This window comes from Anopheles ziemanni, chromosome 2, assembly GCF_943734765.1.
Source record: "Anopheles ziemanni chromosome 2, idAnoZiCoDA_A2_x.2, whole genome shotgun sequence".
NCBI lineage: Eukaryota > Metazoa > Arthropoda > Insecta > Diptera > Culicidae > Anopheles > Anopheles ziemanni.
Genome location: NC_080705.1, coordinates 89,563,955 through 89,580,663, shown reverse-complemented (window position 1 = coordinate 89,580,663; position 16,709 = coordinate 89,563,955). Strand labels below are relative to the sequence as shown.

Here is a 16,709-nt window from a genome sequence, read left to right as displayed (position 1 = left end):
ACGCTTTCTGATCCTTTTTGTAGCGAAATTTAACACATCTTCCTCGGTCGGAATACGTCCCCGGAGTGGGTCTCGGTGTCGCAAAGTGCCCGTACGATCCCATCGATAACTCGACCGCCATCTTCGTCCACGAGGGCAACCCAGGAGACCTGCCCGCCCTGGTAAGTACTGGTAGTTCCACCGGCATAGGGACTCAACCGGCAGAAGCAATCGTTGTTGCAAAACCCAAATATTAATTGTTCATTTTTCCTTGTTTAATCCGGTTGCCCTGGTACCGCCCTTCCTCACTCTCACTCTTCCAGTACTCCGGGACGAATGCCGAGTTCACCAAAGCGGATACAGTCATATTCCGGGCGGATCTGTACGAGATGTCCACCGGGAAGAAGATGTACAACTTCAAGCGTACGCTCAAGTACGACTCCAAGTGGCTGGATAGTGAGTATAATTTATTATACTTAATTTTCTCCCCCACTCCCCCCATCCACAGGCCCGATCTCCTGCCAGAAGTCAGCACCTCCGTTTGCAGCTGCTGGCTCTCATAATCATCATTCTTTCGAAACTTCGCCCCCTAGCTTACCCCCTACCTCCGTTCCCTTGCGTTTGCAAAATGGGGTAAACTAATGTAACGTAATGTTTTAGAGCCACTCTACATGCAGCACCACAACATCATACGGCATTTGCTGCTGACCACCACTAGCAATTTATCAATTTGCGCACTGGATTGTGACAGGCCTCCTTATGCATCCACCACCCCCGTACCGAACCACCCCCGGAAAAGGCCGAGGCTCCGCTGGTGATTACAGCGAAATGGGCCGTTTTTCAGACCATCAAAACCCGTGCACAAGGCACTCGAGATGCAAATGCCGGGCCCGTTCCGCAAACAGTTTGCCGGAGCGCAAACCGCAATGCACACACCGCTCGGTTCGCAAAACTTAATCCACCGGGGCGGGCACCTTTTTTTTCCTCCTCAGTCTCGAGCCATGATCTCGTGCCATTCCGTGGCCGTGTTTATCTTTCGTTCGGATGTAATTAACTGCGCTTCGGAAGGATGTGTTGCAAGGTGGTGTAGAACATACCCCGTGCACTGGAATTGGACGCCGGGCTTTTCTTGCACCCGGGCACTTGACGAAATCGCATGCCAATGGTTTACGGGGCTCTCGGGCCTCCCACAAACCGCGAAAGCTGTCAAGAATGTACCGTGCACCGGAGTTACATCCGCATCGAAATTCGGCGCGCTTCTGGTGAGTTATGGTGCGATCGGGTGGACGGAGCGCGGCAACAATCGAAAAACCACAAACAATCCGTTCCACCCGGGCCATGACCGAACCGGCTACTCCCTAACCACCTCTCCTTCGCCAAGCGGACGAGGGAGAACGAGCGAACGGGAGCCGAACAGGCAAACAATCTCCTAATTGGCCAATGCCGCCCGACTCGAAGGTTGGTAGGATGATGATCTTAATCCTTGGGCTTCGTGAAAACGCCGGGGGATTTATGAACGCTCGGCCAAACACATCCTGTACGAATCTTCCAGTGCACGGGAGATGACTTATGATTTCCTGTCCATTACGGCGGGGGTAAATTACATAAGCTGGCTTCTCACGAATGGACTGATGATGCCAACGGCTTAGGCAATACAGTGTTCCATGCCGATGGTCAAACGTAGAGCGCTTCGGTTGAGTCCATTGTTCACTTTGTACCATCCATTCCGTTCTTCGAATAAGAGTTTTAGTAGGAAAGTCTCTAAGACTTTTAAATAATCTTTAAACAAATCTTCTTATAACAGTTATGGCCACAAAATTAACAATGAATTTTAAATTCCTCGATAAGCAAACGGAAATGAACATCCGCCACTAAATAAAGTGATATAAAACATATTTTCTTCCTTTCTTATCCATTCATTCATGCATCCTTTTTATTTTAATATCATACTGTGGTTATGATTTGATAATAATTTTAATATCATTGAATATTTCAATGAAGAAACCTTGTTCACCCTGATTTCACTTTTTTTTTATAAAACTAATCTAAAGACAAGCATTTTTAATGTTAAATACTTTGTCACCGAGACACTTTAATCTGTAACCTTGCACTATGTTTTCTTTCAGAGCCAAATTTCGTCGGTTCGTTCGACATCGGCGAGTACGTGTACTTCTTCTTCCGCGAGATAGCGGTCGAGTACATCAACTGCGGCAAGGCGGTCTACTCGCGGGTAGCGCGCGTCTGCAAGAAGGACACCGGTGGCAAGAACATCCTCAACCAGAACTGGGCGACGTACCTGAAGGCACGGCTCAACTGCAGCATCTCGGGCGAGTTTCCGTTCTACTTCAACGAGATCCAGGACGTGTACCAGATGCCGTCGGATAAGACCAAGTTCTACGCCACGTTCACCACCAGCACGAACGGGCTGGTCGGGTCGGCCGTCTGCAGTTTCAGCTTGGGCGAAATACACTCCTCATTCGCGGGTAAGTAAAGTTTCGAATTAGCGACGGCCGATTTGTGCGGGATTTATCAAACGTTTGTCCACTGTGCCGTTTCTACTTCGCAGGTAAATTCAAAGAGCAAGCAACATCCAACTCCGCCTGGTTGCCAGTGATGAGCTCGAAAATCCCCGAACCACGTCCAGGAACGTGCGTGGAGGATACGACCGCCCTACCCGATGCGGTACTGAACTTTATCCGCTCCCACCCGCTGATGGATCGCGCGATCAGCCACGACTACGGTAATCCAGTGTTCTACAAGCGTGATCTCATCCTCACCAAGCTGGTCGTGGACAAGTAAGTACCGACGCGCACCTCCAGTCCAACCAACGCCTCGGTTAACGCTCGGCTCGTTTCAGAATCAGCATCGACATCCTGAACCAGGAGTATCTGGTGTACTATCTGGCCACGAACGAGGGTCGCATCTACAAGGTGGTCCAGTACTTCCACGACGGACAGTCGAGGGCGAAACTGTTGGACATCTTCGACGTTGCACCGAACGAACCGATCCAGGTGATGCGACTCAGCCAGCGCTACAAATCGCTCTACATCGGCACGGACTCGCGCATCAAGCAGATCGATCTGGTCATGTGCAACCGACGGTATGACAGCTGCTACCGCTGCGTGCAGGATCCGTACTGTGGATGGGACCGGGACAGTGCCAGCTGTCGACCGTACCAACTCGGTTTCTTGCAGGTATTGTAGCTCACAAATTGTGTTCAGAATTCAAAAATGTATCTCCCTTATACATTGCTCTCTTCAAAGGGTTTGACAAATTTATTGATATAGAAATGAATACCACAAAAGTGTCATAAGGTCTATCACACAGCGTCAGTGTTTCCCCCAGGTTGGCAAAGCGAATCGGTGACGCTAATAAATCAATCAGATCGATTTCAAATGAATCACATTTTCGAAATTATTAGACCACACTCTCCATGGACCTGGGAGAGTTTGAACCGGGGGAGGAAAAAAATAATTGAACTCATTCGTTAGGTCGTGGGAGCAAACCTTTTCCAAAATCCCGTGCCTGTGGCACGTACAGCCCGGCACCGATTTGATGGCCATTCGATTCCATTAGTACGCAATCAGACCGCACGCACGAACGCACCTGAAACTCTCGCTCACATATTTATTAGTATCGATTTCAATTTTATTGCCCCCTTTGGTCCACAGAGGGGTCAGTGCGAAATTCACGTGTGCCTCCCGGGCGATGATCGGGGATCCCCTGGGAGCGGGGAGTCCGAGCAGAAGGTGTAATGATTAGAATAATTACTCCCCCAGCTCGATACATTAGTCCCCGGCACCGGGGAGGAAAACCCGAGGGCCGAGCAAAAAATAATCCAATCTTCCAACCCGACACCGGTGCGCTATCGAGGCGCTGGGAGTTCAATCCATTGCGATGAAATTGATTTTTAGAATTGGGTCATAACCATGATCGTCAACCACTCTCGGGTCGGGGAAGGCGCCACATCGCCGGGGACGACGAAGCATAATGTATTGTTAATTGAAAGGGACGAAAGGGTGATAAGCTCTCCTGGGATGGTAACGGCTCCCACAACCGGGCCAAAGGGTGCCGAAGAGGGTGCGGACTTAAATTAGAGAGTGCTGATTATCTAGCGTTTTAATCGCATTAAAAAGCGATACTAAATTTAATCGCGATTTCGAAAACCGACGATTTGACGAAATCGAATCCCACGGTGGGTGATTCACCGCATGGGGATGATGGGATTTATAATGGGATCGGGTTTTTGGGACACAGTTTGGGCACCGATTTCATCAAACCACCCCCCGTCGTGCTCTTGTTCTCTATCCACTGCAGGATGTTGGCAACCGGACGTCCGACATTTGCGACACGAACGTGATGCGGAAGAAAATCATTGTCACGTTTGGGCAGAGCGTCCATCTCGGGTGCTTCGCGCGTGTGCCGGAGATACTGAAGTACCAGCCCGTCACCTGGTACCACCATTCGAAGGAGCGGGGCCGCTACGAGGTGCGCTACAGCGTCACCAAGCACATCGAGACGTCCGAGGGCGGCCTGGTGGTGATTGCGATCAACGAGTCGGACGGTGGCCGGTACGATTGCTATCTCGGCGGGTCGCTGCTGTGCAGCTTCAGCCTGATTGTCGATGCCCATCGGTAAGTTGAAGGCTTCGGGCAAGCTGAATACCTTCCCTTCTAACCTCTCATTCGAACACAAAACCAACAGCTGTACGGCGCCCAGCAAAGGGAACGACTATCAGAAAATCTACTCCGACTGGTGCCACGAGTTTGAGCGTTACAAATCCGCCTTGAAGCGCTGGGAAGCGAAGCAATCGGTACGTCGCAAGCGCACAACCTTTCACGATTAACAAACAAGTTGAAAGATTTGGTTCTAAACATTCCTTTTTTCCAATCCACAGCAATGCTCGACGAATCCGAAGGACAACGAGCTGGACGTTTATCAGAGCAACTCCAACGTTTGATGATAAGGTAAGAACTCGAGTCAAACATTTCACCACGTTGGGGTACTTTCATTAAACTCTTGTTTCATCCCTTGCAGGACCAAAACACGTTAAATTACACCCCGCTAGCTTCAGCGTCACGGCCAAAATCCGCACCGGCAAGCAATCGGACCGTTTGGGGGTGAGGACGAGAGAAAAGTGGATAGGAAGTTATATTTTAACATGAACAACAACAACAACAACAATGTCTGTGATAAGTGGAGTAAATCCTATGACAATGCACAAACAAAACAAAATAAACATGACAAATGAGTTAGAAACAAAAAGGTGGAAAAAAGGATGGAAAAAAAGGTTGGAAAGCGAAGAGAAATGTAGGAGTGAAATAGAATGAGCAACGTGTAAAACAAAAACTAATAAAATATAGCGAGCTAAACGAGAGTAGAGGATGGCAGTAAAAGCAAACCAATCCCGTTGTGAGTAGCATACGTCGAAAGTTGATTAGCAAAAATATTAGCAGACATGAGGAAACATTCAAGCAGCGGTAGTAAGAAACGAAAACTTACACATTACACTCTCACACACACGAACACACAAACACACACAACCATAAACCCAACTCTAGGACAAATTAAACACAAAAAAAACAGATGAACTAACAAAGAATTTTAAGAGAATTGTAGAGTGGCGTGAACAAACACTCACCTTAACCGAAACAATCCATCTCAGACGATCGGCGCAGAGTGGAGAACCGAAGTAGCGTAGTAGTAAACCCGTAGTAGAGTGATAGAGGAGCACTTCGTGGAGGAAACAAAATAGATGCTTAATAGTAAGAAATTAGCCAGCGGGTTTTGGGGCACGCCTGCATGTGAAGGAGGCTTGTACATCGAATGCAGCAGTTCAGTACATGGAGAAAACAGGGTTGGAAATTAGAAACATCATAGCCACGCGACGCTTGCTAGAGGACGCCTGCAAACATGAACAACCGAAAGCGTGCGAATCAACGAGACACAACAGTTAAATAAGGTGAGAATTTGATAAAATATGTCTATGAAATGCATTTAAAAATGTCTAATTTGTCATTTTCACAGAATCGTGTAGAAGTAAATGGCTCAGTTTTAAGCAATCCTCGATCGGTAGACTGTCAAGGAGCAACGAACGAAAGGGATCGACCTTCACGATCCCATGAAGTGTAAGTTATCGATAACAAAATTGATTTACTAAACTAAACTATAACACTAACATTGTTTTCATCTTTTCCTTTTAGACGAGTGTCATAAACAAATGATTTCTACATCTTCCTTCCATCGCCCCGCGAACCGTTCAGGCAGAACGCTAACTATCGTTCTACACACGATCACCAGAGACACAAAAAAAACAGGGACCGCAACCACGAATCCCTGACAGAGTCACTCGTAGAGAAATGAACGCTCATTCTTTATATTCACACAATCCATACGCCACATCTGAGGCTTCTAAATCCACCCGCTAAAAACGACTGCGTCCGATCTTTTTTACCGACAAAATCAAATCATTAACAAATACAAATGAAGCAAAGAGTAAACGAAAAACGAAACGAAATAACGACGATCGATCGAAACAAATTTCGCTAAGTCTGTGATATTTTAGTGTTTAAGTGCTCAATGGAATGAATTTTGGTTCCCGAACGAAAAAAAGAGAACGAAAAAGAGATAGCCGAACGTAAAAAGGTGGGCAATGATTGGCAAATTGGGGTCTCGTCGACCTGATAATGTTGGAATGCAAAGAATGCGGAATGTGACGTTAGGAGCGGCCGAATGGCGAAAAGAATAATATTGTAATAACGCCGTAAGGATGAGGTTGGGTTTTACGTTCTTCTAACTTTCGAAGGGAATGAATTAAACCGAAAAAAACGTGTGTACTAATATAACTATAATAATAAAATTAATGATAGAGATTGGTCGAATCAAAATGAGCAATGTAGACCGTAGAAAAGTTACCGAAAGAAAGTATTCAACCGCTTGACACCTGAACGATGTGAACTATTTCGTAACATTTCCTAAGATTTCATTCAACCCTATATCACAGCCGAAAGCGGAGATTCACAAGCATTTCGTTTGCATGCAGTTTTTCCTGCCTCCGAATTTCAACAGTCATCTTATGCCATGAAGGTCATTGAAACTGTTTATTCCATCTGGTCGCGGTTTATCTTTATTCGTTTCTATTTAAACTACCGTATGGTTCATAAATCTCCGCCCGACGCCCAAAGCCAAGGGTCGTGTACAAACCCGCCCGCACCGGTAGGTTGATGATAAGGCATGAGATAAATAGATTGTCTTACCAAGAATTAAAAAGAAAACGCTAAGAAACCCGTTTTTGGTAAGCGCACCATGTTTGTGGTTGTTCCTTTGGCAAAGAGCGCGCCTTCTAGATCACTCCGTTCTTCTATCGGACTGCGTCGGTCGTTCCTTTTCCTTGCTCACCAATGCAACCATCTCCTTCTCCACCAGCGGACCATCGGGCAACGGCGTGTCTCCGGGTGCATCGTCGAAAATTTTGAAGTTCTTTGAGTAGTACCACGTGCCCATGTCGAAGCACGTTCCGATCAGCACGAACACCGCCGCGGTATAGTTCATGGATGCACGCAGGGCTTCACCGTCGTACAGCCAGCAGTTGCCCTGTTTGGCACAGGTTCGGCCCCAAAGAACGCACGTTCGGTCGATAATCGCACCGAAGAAGATCGGAGCCGGAAGGAATGAGAACAGCGTGTTGATTGCCATCGAGAAACCCATTGAGATTGCCTTATCGCGTGGTTCGACACACCTGAGAACGAAAAAAAGGTTGAACGTAAAGCAAGCCGTAGACGTTACATATTAATCTGCACAGATGTTTGACGTCTACAGCCTTTCCTTAGCTCTTTCCAACATCCTTCGAGATATTCGGGATATCTGGAGGGATGTTTGACAGACGATGGGTACGAGAGAACAAAGGAAATCTGTAGACGTCAAAGATCTGCACAGATTAATATGTGACGTCTACAGCCAGCTTAACACTCGAAATTAGACTCTCCTGGCCTCCTTAGACCTTACCTCAACCCGATCAGGAAGTTGGCGGCGGATTCGGTTCCTCCGATGAACTTATTTATACACATCACGATCAAGAATAGGTAGAACGGACTCCAGCAGTCAACAGGGCAGCTTCCGGGGGAGGCAAAACCGAAGGATGAGGTAAAGTTCTCGCCATCCACCACCGGTCCAGGAATGCATGAGCAATTAGAGTACATCTGAAAACGGACGATGTCGAGTTGTAATTTCTAATCAGAAACCAACTTCACCTACACTAACAACTTACCATAGTTCCATTGATTGTTTTGAATTGATCCTGGCAACCGGCATGGCAAGGCGAAAGGTAAGTCTGGCCATCACTGCCACAGATGGGAGCGTACTTCACGAAGTCACAGTTGCAGTTCAAACTGCACGAAGCATTCTGCGAACTGCGAACATAAACAAATCAATGTAGAGGCAAGTTAGTGTAGAGTGCGTTTCAAGCATACTCACTTCGCCACGATATCAGCATTGTTGAGGGCGGAACATCCAAACCAGGCATATCCGACGATCCCCGCCGCCGATAGAATGCTCGTAATGACGTTCCAGCCTGCCAGCTGTCGCGAGGTGACCCGCAATCGCTGGATGACGAAACCGGCAATCAGGATCCCGAGGGCAGAAAATACCAACGAAACCGAACCCGTGACCATGCTGGTGAATGAAGGCGATAGAAGCGGAGGATTAATGTCTACCCCAAAGACCATTGAGGAGTTCGTCAGATATTACTCACTTTGCCTGCGATGGCGTTAGTCGGTACTGAATCTCGATGTACTTCGCCTGGAAGAGGAAGAACGGCATGTAGCCGAAAAAGTAGAAGATGCTGGCGGAGTTGTTGAACACGTACGCCTTGTTGGTGACCAGCCGGCGTATCGTCACCAGCATGTCGCTAAAGGACACCTTCTTGTCGAGATCGTCCTCCTCCGGTACCATGTAGTCCGGGCCGCCATTTCCGGCGGTGGAGTTGGCCTGACTTGCTCGGCTTGCCTGGCGTGAAAGGGTAACTCTTTCCGCCGTTCGGGGAAGGACCTTCGGGAAACTGGCTGTAGGGGAAACCGGTTTGGGATTAATATCCTGCACCCCGTTAAAACTGAAATAAGTTCCACATTCCTAATACTTGGTAATGTCCGAGAGTCTTCTTGATTGGCCAACATTTTAATAATTTCATTGGTTTTAATAATAAAATATGCAATAAACGGCATGCTCTACCAGCATTGTACAGCGTGACTACTCCGAGCTGCAACTAGAACAAACACAATTCAACTGCCTGTTGCTATCACTTGCGTTTACGGTGAGTTAGTGCAAAACGTGTGTACCATGTTATCTCTGGACAGGTAAACATACGATGCGTTGCCACCGAGCTCTTCGTTTAAAATACATCACTAGAACGAGGAAGATCCTCTGACGAGGCACTTTTGAATCTATTTTCACCATCAATGACGTTGAAGCGAAACTAATCCCAAAATCAAGTAGCATAATACTTACCAAAGAACGGGGAAATGAAGAGCAGAGTGGAACCGAGCACCAGCCAACCCATCCACCAAGCTCCAACCCAACGGGGATCGCTCGAACTGTAGCCTGGATCAACGCCAGGATACACGAAGTATCGCAGGCACAACGACGCCAGCGAAAACCCAACCAGTGGACCCAACCTTCGCCCAAAGGCTGCCAAACTGGACAGGAACGGTACCTTCTCCTTGCGCACGTTATCGTCCAGGTAGGTAAGCCCGAGGGTGAAGTACAGTGACATGCCAATCCCGGAGAGGAAGCTGGCGAAGAACAGCACCATCTGGGGCTTCATGTTAGCCAGATCGAGCGAGCAATCGGGTGGCGTACGGTCCTCGCGGCACAGGTTGTCGGTGGCCTTCCTCTGCGTCCAGTTGCCGAGGGTCTGCTCGAGTTCGTCGCGATCCGGCGCAAACAGGAAGTGCGGAAGTGCGTTGACGAAACAGGACAGCGCCATGCTGACGATACCCATGGCGATCCACAGAGGCTTGCGCCGGTTGGAGGCATAGTAGGTCAGGAAGAGTGAAGCCAGCACGAACGACAGATCCGAGCCGGCTGTGATGAAGCCCACCGTTTTGGACGAGATCTGGATGCTCTTCTCGATCGTCGTCAGCGTGCCGTAGAAGTACGATGTGGTCGACTGGAAGACGCACCCGATCACTCCGAACAGCAGCACGAACAGCTTCTTGCTGGCCAACCGTTGCCAGAGCGGTCCCCGGAACACCCAGAACCCGCACTGCACATCCCGCTCGCTGTACGCGGACTCGCTGCGATCGAAGGCGATCTTCTTCGGGGGCGCATTCAGGTCCTCGTTCAGTCCGTTCGCCAGGCTGCCGTTCATGTTGCGCGCGCGATTCGTCGGAGTCAACTGGTCGGAGGCAGCATCCGGCGCCTCGGTTGGAGACCGTGCAGAGTTAAACGGTGGCCCCGGTTATCAGGCAAGCTGCTGGTCGTTTATGACCATGAGATAGCAGCAGATGGGTGTTGATTCGCACGCATTTGTACACGACCATAAAGGTGGTCTTCCCACCAGTAAGAACTTGATAAATGTGAAGCTGGAGTTGACCGAACGCTGGACTATGTTTTCGTTGAACGGTTGATGTCATCAAAGAAATTCAGGAAGCAATGAAGTGGATAGTAAAGAGGAAATAGCTAGCTTCAATCTTGCCATTTGTATTTTAAAACTATTGGAAAGATAAAAATCAGAATGGCTAAAAAAGTCAGACAAATAAGAAAAACTATTGTATTCATATAAGATGCAACTACATTATCATTATCTCTCCATTTGAATAATTATTGTAAAACATCATAAAACATGAAAAAAAAGCGTTTTCATACAAATCATACTTTTATGTTCTTTTATGTTATTCCTCATCGCGAAACCGTTATTTGAATCAAGAGTTTATCATTTATCCCGCTAGGTGGCGTAGCTGACTTCCTACCAAGATGCTTAAGACAAAGATGTTTGTAATTGTCCACCCCTGTGGCTTTAGTAACCTTGGGCTCAAAGGCTCTCTAGCGGACTTGGTTTGCACTATGTTGGTTGATTTTGAAATTCAACGACCGCATCGGTTTTTTGCTTTGTCGTTAAAAGAAAATTCATGATTTCCAAATTGTCGATGACAAAGGAAAATTGATCACAGATTCTCGATTAATTGCTTCAAATGCGGAAATCATAACATAGAAAGTAGATGTAAATAGATAAATGTTCTAATAAAGGATTATGCAAATGCCTATCTATGATACTGCATGTAATACGGATATACATATTACATTTAGTCTTACTTCAACTAGTTGAATGGCTTTAGTCTCTTGCAATTTAGTGTGATATTTTTGAAATCTCTTTTACTTGAACACCAAGCAGTTTAAAAAGAAAAACATTCAAAACAACATTGTTTATTTCGCTTGGTTTGTAGCGCTGCAGCACTATATGGAATGTATTTACAAAAACAAATAGAAGAATAACAAAACCACGGATATGAGGTCAATTCTAGTTGTGATACTAGCTCCGGATTCTACGTTGGCCGATCCATGACGGCTTCCTCCTCTTTCTCAGCGAACTCTATCTCTTTGTCTTTCACCTCATCGTCGAAGATTTTCAGATCCTTGACATAATACCAAACGCCACAATCGAACAGGGTACCCACGATTACGAAGCCAGCCGCAATAAAATTCAGCAGATACCTGCAAAAAAAAACGAGGGAATTGTGTTGAGTCATGTTCCCGCTAGTGGTCTACAATCATCGGGAGGTGGGTGTCTCACCTGAGCGTTTCACCGTCGTACAGCCAACAGTTGCCTTTGCCGGAGCAAGTCTTGCCCCACACCAAGCATGTCTTGTCCAGTACCAGACCGAAGAAGATCGGGCTCGGGATGAAAGACATCAGACTCAGTACCATCATGCCGAAGCCCATCGAGACGGCCTTATCCCGTTCGTCGACGCACCGTACGGACACGAGGAAGTTGCTCGCCCGCCCGGTCGCGCCGGAGAACTTCAGGAAGCACATGACGATCAGGAACGTCACGAACTCCTTGTAGCAGTCCAGCGGACACGGTCCGGCAATCGCAGACCCTCCCAGGGTGAACTGTGTCGATAAATAGAAACATTCCCATGACTCCATGAATCAGATTGAAGACCCCGGAAGCGCAACCAATCATCAGTACCCACCGAACTCTCGTCCCGCGACCAGCTCGTCCGATTACCATCCGAAAGCAGCTGTTTGTACAGTGGGCTGGTGTAGTTGGCCACCGAAGAGATGCACGAGCACTCGCCGTAGATCTGAGCGGGAGGAAAGGAAAAAAGAAATTGCAGTGCGTTCGTTAGCGGCATGACAAACAACACACGAGAGCAGAACCGATAAGATAACGCGCCCAGCGCAGACTCTATCTGTTGGTGCTGGACCAGCTGGACCAACCCATACAGACTCTAGCCATCATCGAAAACCGTAGTCCGATGGCTGATGAATCCGGATCGAACAGCATGCGCTCGCCGACCGATGGCCGATTGCAGTCAATGTCAGCATCAACACTTACTTTCAGCTCGCCGTACTGGCTTTGACTCCGGCAGCCGGCGTGGCAGGCCGAGATGTACGTGTTGCCGTCTTCGCCACAGATCGGGGAGTACTTGACGTAATCACACTGGCAGGCCGAGTTGCAGGTTGGTGTGAGGTCAGTTCTGGAAAGAAGCAGAAGAGGGGATAACCGGTAAGAATGGGTTCATTTTAATGGCTCGTTTGTTTATAGTTTCCACTCCCAAGATAGAGGGATTAGTGACCAAGCTGGTTGCATCAAGCCATTGCTTTCTTATCACACCAAAGAACTTTTTCTCCCCTTCGTACGACATCTGCCAAGTCACGGTGAAGTAAGAATAAATTTAGGACAAATTGTCCGGAATACTTACTGCGATGGAATGTTCACAATGACCGAGTCCTCGCTGGCCGAACAACCGAGGAAGGCGTAGGCGATCATGCCCATCACCGAGAGTACACCGACGATCACGTTCCAAGCGGCCATGTAGCGTGCCCTAGGTTTGAACTTCGAGATGACCAGCCCGGACAGGAGGACACCGACGGCGGAGAACACCAGGGCCACGGTTCCGGTCACCAGGCTGGAGGTGGACGCCGACTGCTTGTACTGCGTCTCGATGTACTTCGGTGTGAAGATCCAGTACGGCATGTAGCCGAAGAAGTAAAACACCGAGGCGATGTTGTTCAGCATCAGGATCTTGTTGCGCAGTAGGCGCTTGAACGTTTTCATCATGTCCTTGAAAGAGGCGGGCAGCTCGTCCTCACGGTGACTCGAGTCCGCGCTCAGCTTCATGCCGAGCTTGCGCTTCTCATCCGCGATGCGCTTCCGGGCGGCCGCTCGGGGCAGCTGCTTCGGGAACATGGCCATAAAGATGGCAAAGAAGGCGAGCACGAACCCGAGTATCAGCCATCCCATCCACCAGGCACCGAGCCAGCGCGGGTCCTTTTTGGAGATGGTCGGCGTCATCGACGGCGAGATGTAGAGCTTGAGGAAGTAGGATGCCAGCGCGTACCCGATGGCCGGACCAAGCATTCGCAGGAAGTAGGACACGCTCACCAGGGCGGGCGTTTTCGATTTCTTGATATTGTCGTCCATGTACGACACGCCAAGGGTGTAGTACAGCGAGCTACCGATGCCGGAGATAAACTGCGCCAAAAACAGCACGATCTGTGGGGCCAGGTTGCCCTCTTCCTTCTCACACTCGGCACCACGAGTCGCTAAGGGAAAGAAGACCGACGCACTCGATCAGCTGATCACGGCACATTGGATAAACCGATGCTTACCATTCGTCCGACAAAGAGTCTTAGCCTTCTGTGCCTCGAGGACCTCCATCGTTTGATTGGCGTCATACGTTGCACCATATTCGGTGGTCAACGATAACGCAGCCTCACCGGGACCATACAGCAGATGGGGTAGCGCCGTCAACCAGCAGAATGCCGTGATCATGAGCAAACCCACCGCGATCCAGCGCGGCCGGTGGCCCTTACCGGCGTAATAACTCAGGATGGCCGAAAGCAGCAGCGCACTGATGTCGTTCCCCACCGAGATGATACCGGTGTTCTTACTCGGGATCTTGTAGCGCTTCTCGAGCGTCGTGATCGTACCGTTGAAGTACGCGTAGGTCGCGGAGAAAATGCACCCCACGACGCCATACATGAACACGTACACTTTCTTGTTGGCGAATCTAGAAACGAGAAGGTCAAAAGAGAGTTGCACTGGCACTTTCACGCGAACTGAGGTTCGGTCCTATGGCATAAGATATTCACCTCTGCAAAAGCGGACCTTTGAAAATCCACAAACCACAGGTTGTATCCTTTGTCTGTGGCATATCGCGGAACATCTCTTCCACGTCCTCCGGTAACATCTTTGCCATCTCCTCCGGTTCCGCTTCCGCCTTTTTCCCATTGTTGTACACTGTGTAACTTCCTTTGCGTTCACTAGCCGCATTGTGATCGGTTACATGATCCGGATGATCATGGGCGCGGTTTTGTTCTTCAGCTTCCACTTCACCGTGCTTTTCCCGGAGGTTCCCACCCTGGGGCATTTCATTTTCGGGGGTCATTTTGACACACTCTGTTCTCTGGGCTCTTCAGAAAACGTTAAACGTCACACACTGTAACACTTCACGAAACAATAACTTCTTTCAATTCTTTTACATCACGATCACTGTAACCTGCAAGATGAACTCCAGAATAGAACATAGACACAACTAGAGGCACACTCAAAGTTCCGATGCACTGTTCCGAACTGTCCAGCATCGATTCCGCCGGACTTCTGCTGGCGTTCAGAGCGCAGTCGGAGGGTTTTGTCTTACAGCACCGTGGCTCACTGCCGGAAATCTCCCGGCCCGTGTTAATCGCTCAGCTCAGACACGACTCACAGATGCATCCTCGGGCAGACTCCTGACAGCTCCCATCTTGCTGTGCCCGGCTAGACGGTTGGACGATTCCGGTGGATGCCGGCAAACAACGTACCATCGATGATATATGGATGATAAGGCGCCAGCGAGCTAAGCCTTCGCCCTGCAAAGGGAGTCTATGTACCGCTGATAAGCGGGCATAAAGGGAGGCAAATGGGAGTTTGAACAGAGATTAACCCCTCCATGATGGGCCTGCGACCGCGCACAGCCGTGTGGTGTTCCGAGGAGTGGATTAAGAGTGATATATGCTGCGCTCTTTGCCAATGAGATAAGCTCGCCGAAGAAGGTGTGGGAAGTTCACAAAGGAGGAAAAAATCGGACCTTGCGTGAAAATTCAAGCAAGTCATCAGTCCACCCAGGATTATATCTATCGAAAGTGGAAAATTTTACAAGTTGAACACATCAAAGCATGAAAGAGAAGCAGAGGGCCACCCACTTGAGCTAGTGTTCACCGAAATTGAAGCAATTTAAATATGTAGACCGCGCGATCCGTCCAAATTGACACAACGATCTAAAACTGGTCCACGCCACAAAAGATCCTTATACACCAACCATCATAACAGAAGCTTCTTGAGATCCAGACAGGTCGTCTTAGAGCAGATTCGACCATACCTTCACTACAGCACGATCGGGCCCGAGGCCAGCGCTGATCTGATAAGTGTGGGTTTTGTTATCTTCTCCATCGGTGTCATCATCCGATCGCCCGCTCACCAGATGTATCTTGGTCACAAACACGCGAGCACCGTCATGGCGCTGGCGTTTCACCGTAAATCACGCTAAACCCCTCGCGGACGGTCGGAAAACGAACGTGTTTGTGAGTAGAACGCGGTTCCTCCGTCCATTGTTCCTGAGGAGCGATTTTTCGCGAAGTAACACTGACGCAATGTGACGAAATATGTGGTCAGTTGTTTTCAGCAGAATCTGACTTCCGTGGACGTTGATCTTTCCGGTTTTGTACGAGGGCGAGAGGAATTTACTTGACCGTACTTGTTTTCACTTCAGTCTCGTTCTCTGAACCACCTGGCCTGAAATACACCTGTGTAAACAGCCTTAGCTTTTCCCACTCCCCCAACACACACCCACACACAACCTCGTTTGCCTACTCCACCCACAACCTTCACCTTCACCACCTGCAGCTGGAATCGTCCGGAACGGCTTACAACGGATGGAACACGACACTGACGGACATTTGTCTACCTTTCGCTCCGGCCGACCCACAGTTTGCGAATGCGGTGCCTTCTTTGGCCGCCGCCGTTGACCCGACTTGGCGTAATCCGTGCGCCGATTATCCGAACGCGCCGTAGCACGGTGTTGACGGTTGCGGCCCGGAGGGACGCGCGAAGATGTAGTGTATCGTTCTGTCTCTAATTCAATCAAAATCAATTTAAAAGTACCGGTGGTGCGTTAGTTTTGGTGGAATTCTCGGCACCGTCTGCCACGAGTTTCTTCGGCGACAGATCGCACGGGGGAAGGAACGGTAAATGATCCGTGCGCGAGGTTCGGGGGGGAAAGGAAGATGAACGGTGACTACTTTTGGCAAACGTGCTTTACGTAACAGGGACTGGTTTATTATCTCTTCAGGGAACGGAGTTGTAAACATGAGATACTGTCATAAGCTAACTATCGAATGTACGAACCGTTTATTTAAGTCTCATTTCATTTAACACGTTGAGTACCAAGCGGTTTTAGCACACTTTTTTAGTACAATCTGTTTTAATAAATTTTGTTTGTTACATTTGTTAAACCGATGGTTTTTGCAGGCCA

At 48.7% G+C, this 16,709-nt stretch overlaps 3 protein-coding genes across 3 annotated transcripts in view; 1 reads left to right on the top strand and 2 right to left on the bottom strand.

Moving 5' to 3' along the window:
* Positions 1–4,939, top strand: part of LOC131293229 (semaphorin-2A-like) — a 69,425-nt gene extending 64,486 nt beyond the window's left edge. The window contains exons 6-13 of the mRNA XM_058321312.1: positions 24–161; positions 303–435; positions 2,106–2,462; positions 2,546–2,774; positions 2,837–3,173; positions 4,297–4,613; positions 4,684–4,792; positions 4,877–4,939. Of these exons, the coding sequence (XP_058177295.1) occupies positions 24–161; positions 303–435; positions 2,106–2,462; positions 2,546–2,774; positions 2,837–3,173; positions 4,297–4,613; positions 4,684–4,792; positions 4,877–4,939 (1,683 nt within the window). The remainder of the gene's footprint in view (positions 1–23; positions 162–302; positions 436–2,105; positions 2,463–2,545; positions 2,775–2,836; positions 3,174–4,296; positions 4,614–4,683; positions 4,793–4,876) is intronic.
* Positions 4,940–7,326: 2,387 nt separating this feature from the next.
* LOC131294700 (solute carrier organic anion transporter family member 74D-like) lies at positions 7,327–10,342 on the bottom strand. Its single transcript, XM_058322745.1, has 6 exons — positions 9,481–10,342; positions 8,729–9,038; positions 8,452–8,649; positions 8,246–8,387; positions 7,984–8,177; positions 7,327–7,717 (listed from the first exon to the last, which is right to left on the bottom strand). The coding sequence occupies exons 1-6, from the start codon at positions 10,340–10,342 to the stop codon at positions 7,327–7,329; spliced, it is 2,097 nt and encodes a 698-aa protein (XP_058178728.1).
* Positions 10,343–11,516: 1,174 nt separating this feature from the next.
* Positions 11,517–14,588, bottom strand: LOC131294699 (solute carrier organic anion transporter family member 74D-like). The gene is made up of 7 exons (XM_058322744.1): positions 14,293–14,588; positions 13,810–14,210; positions 12,900–13,743; positions 12,533–12,674; positions 12,168–12,278; positions 11,765–12,084; positions 11,517–11,685 (listed from the first exon to the last, which is right to left on the bottom strand). Exons 1-7 carry the CDS (start codon positions 14,586–14,588, stop codon positions 11,517–11,519), a joined length of 2,283 nt encoding a protein of 760 aa, XP_058178727.1.
* Between the last annotated feature and the right edge of the window lie 2,121 nt (positions 14,589–16,709).

Excerpts from the sequence above, each read along its gene's own strand:
- LOC131294700 (XM_058322745.1), bottom strand. The coding sequence starts at position 10,342 with ATGAACGGCAGCCTGGCGAACGGACTGAACGAGGACCTGAATGCGCCC. Across the intron at positions 8,178-8,245 it reads AAACAATCAATGGAACTATG|ATGTACTCTAATTGCTCATG; the intron begins GTAAGTTGTTAG and ends GTCCGTTTTCAG. Across the intron at positions 7,718-7,983 it reads AACTTCCTGATCGGGTTGAG|GTGTGTCGAACCACGCGATA; the intron begins GTAAGGTCTAAG and ends TTTCGTTCTCAG.
- LOC131294699 (XM_058322744.1), bottom strand. The coding sequence starts at position 14,588 with ATGACCCCCGAAAATGAAATGCCCCAGGGTGGGAACCTCCGGGAAAAG. Across the intron at positions 14,211-14,292 it reads AAAGGTCCGCTTTTGCAGAG|ATTCGCCAACAAGAAAGTGT; the intron begins GTGAATATCTTA and ends TCTCGTTTCTAG. Across the intron at positions 12,675-12,899 it reads ATTGTGAACATTCCATCGCA|AACTGACCTCACACCAACCT; the intron begins GTAAGTATTCCG and ends GCTTCTTTCCAG.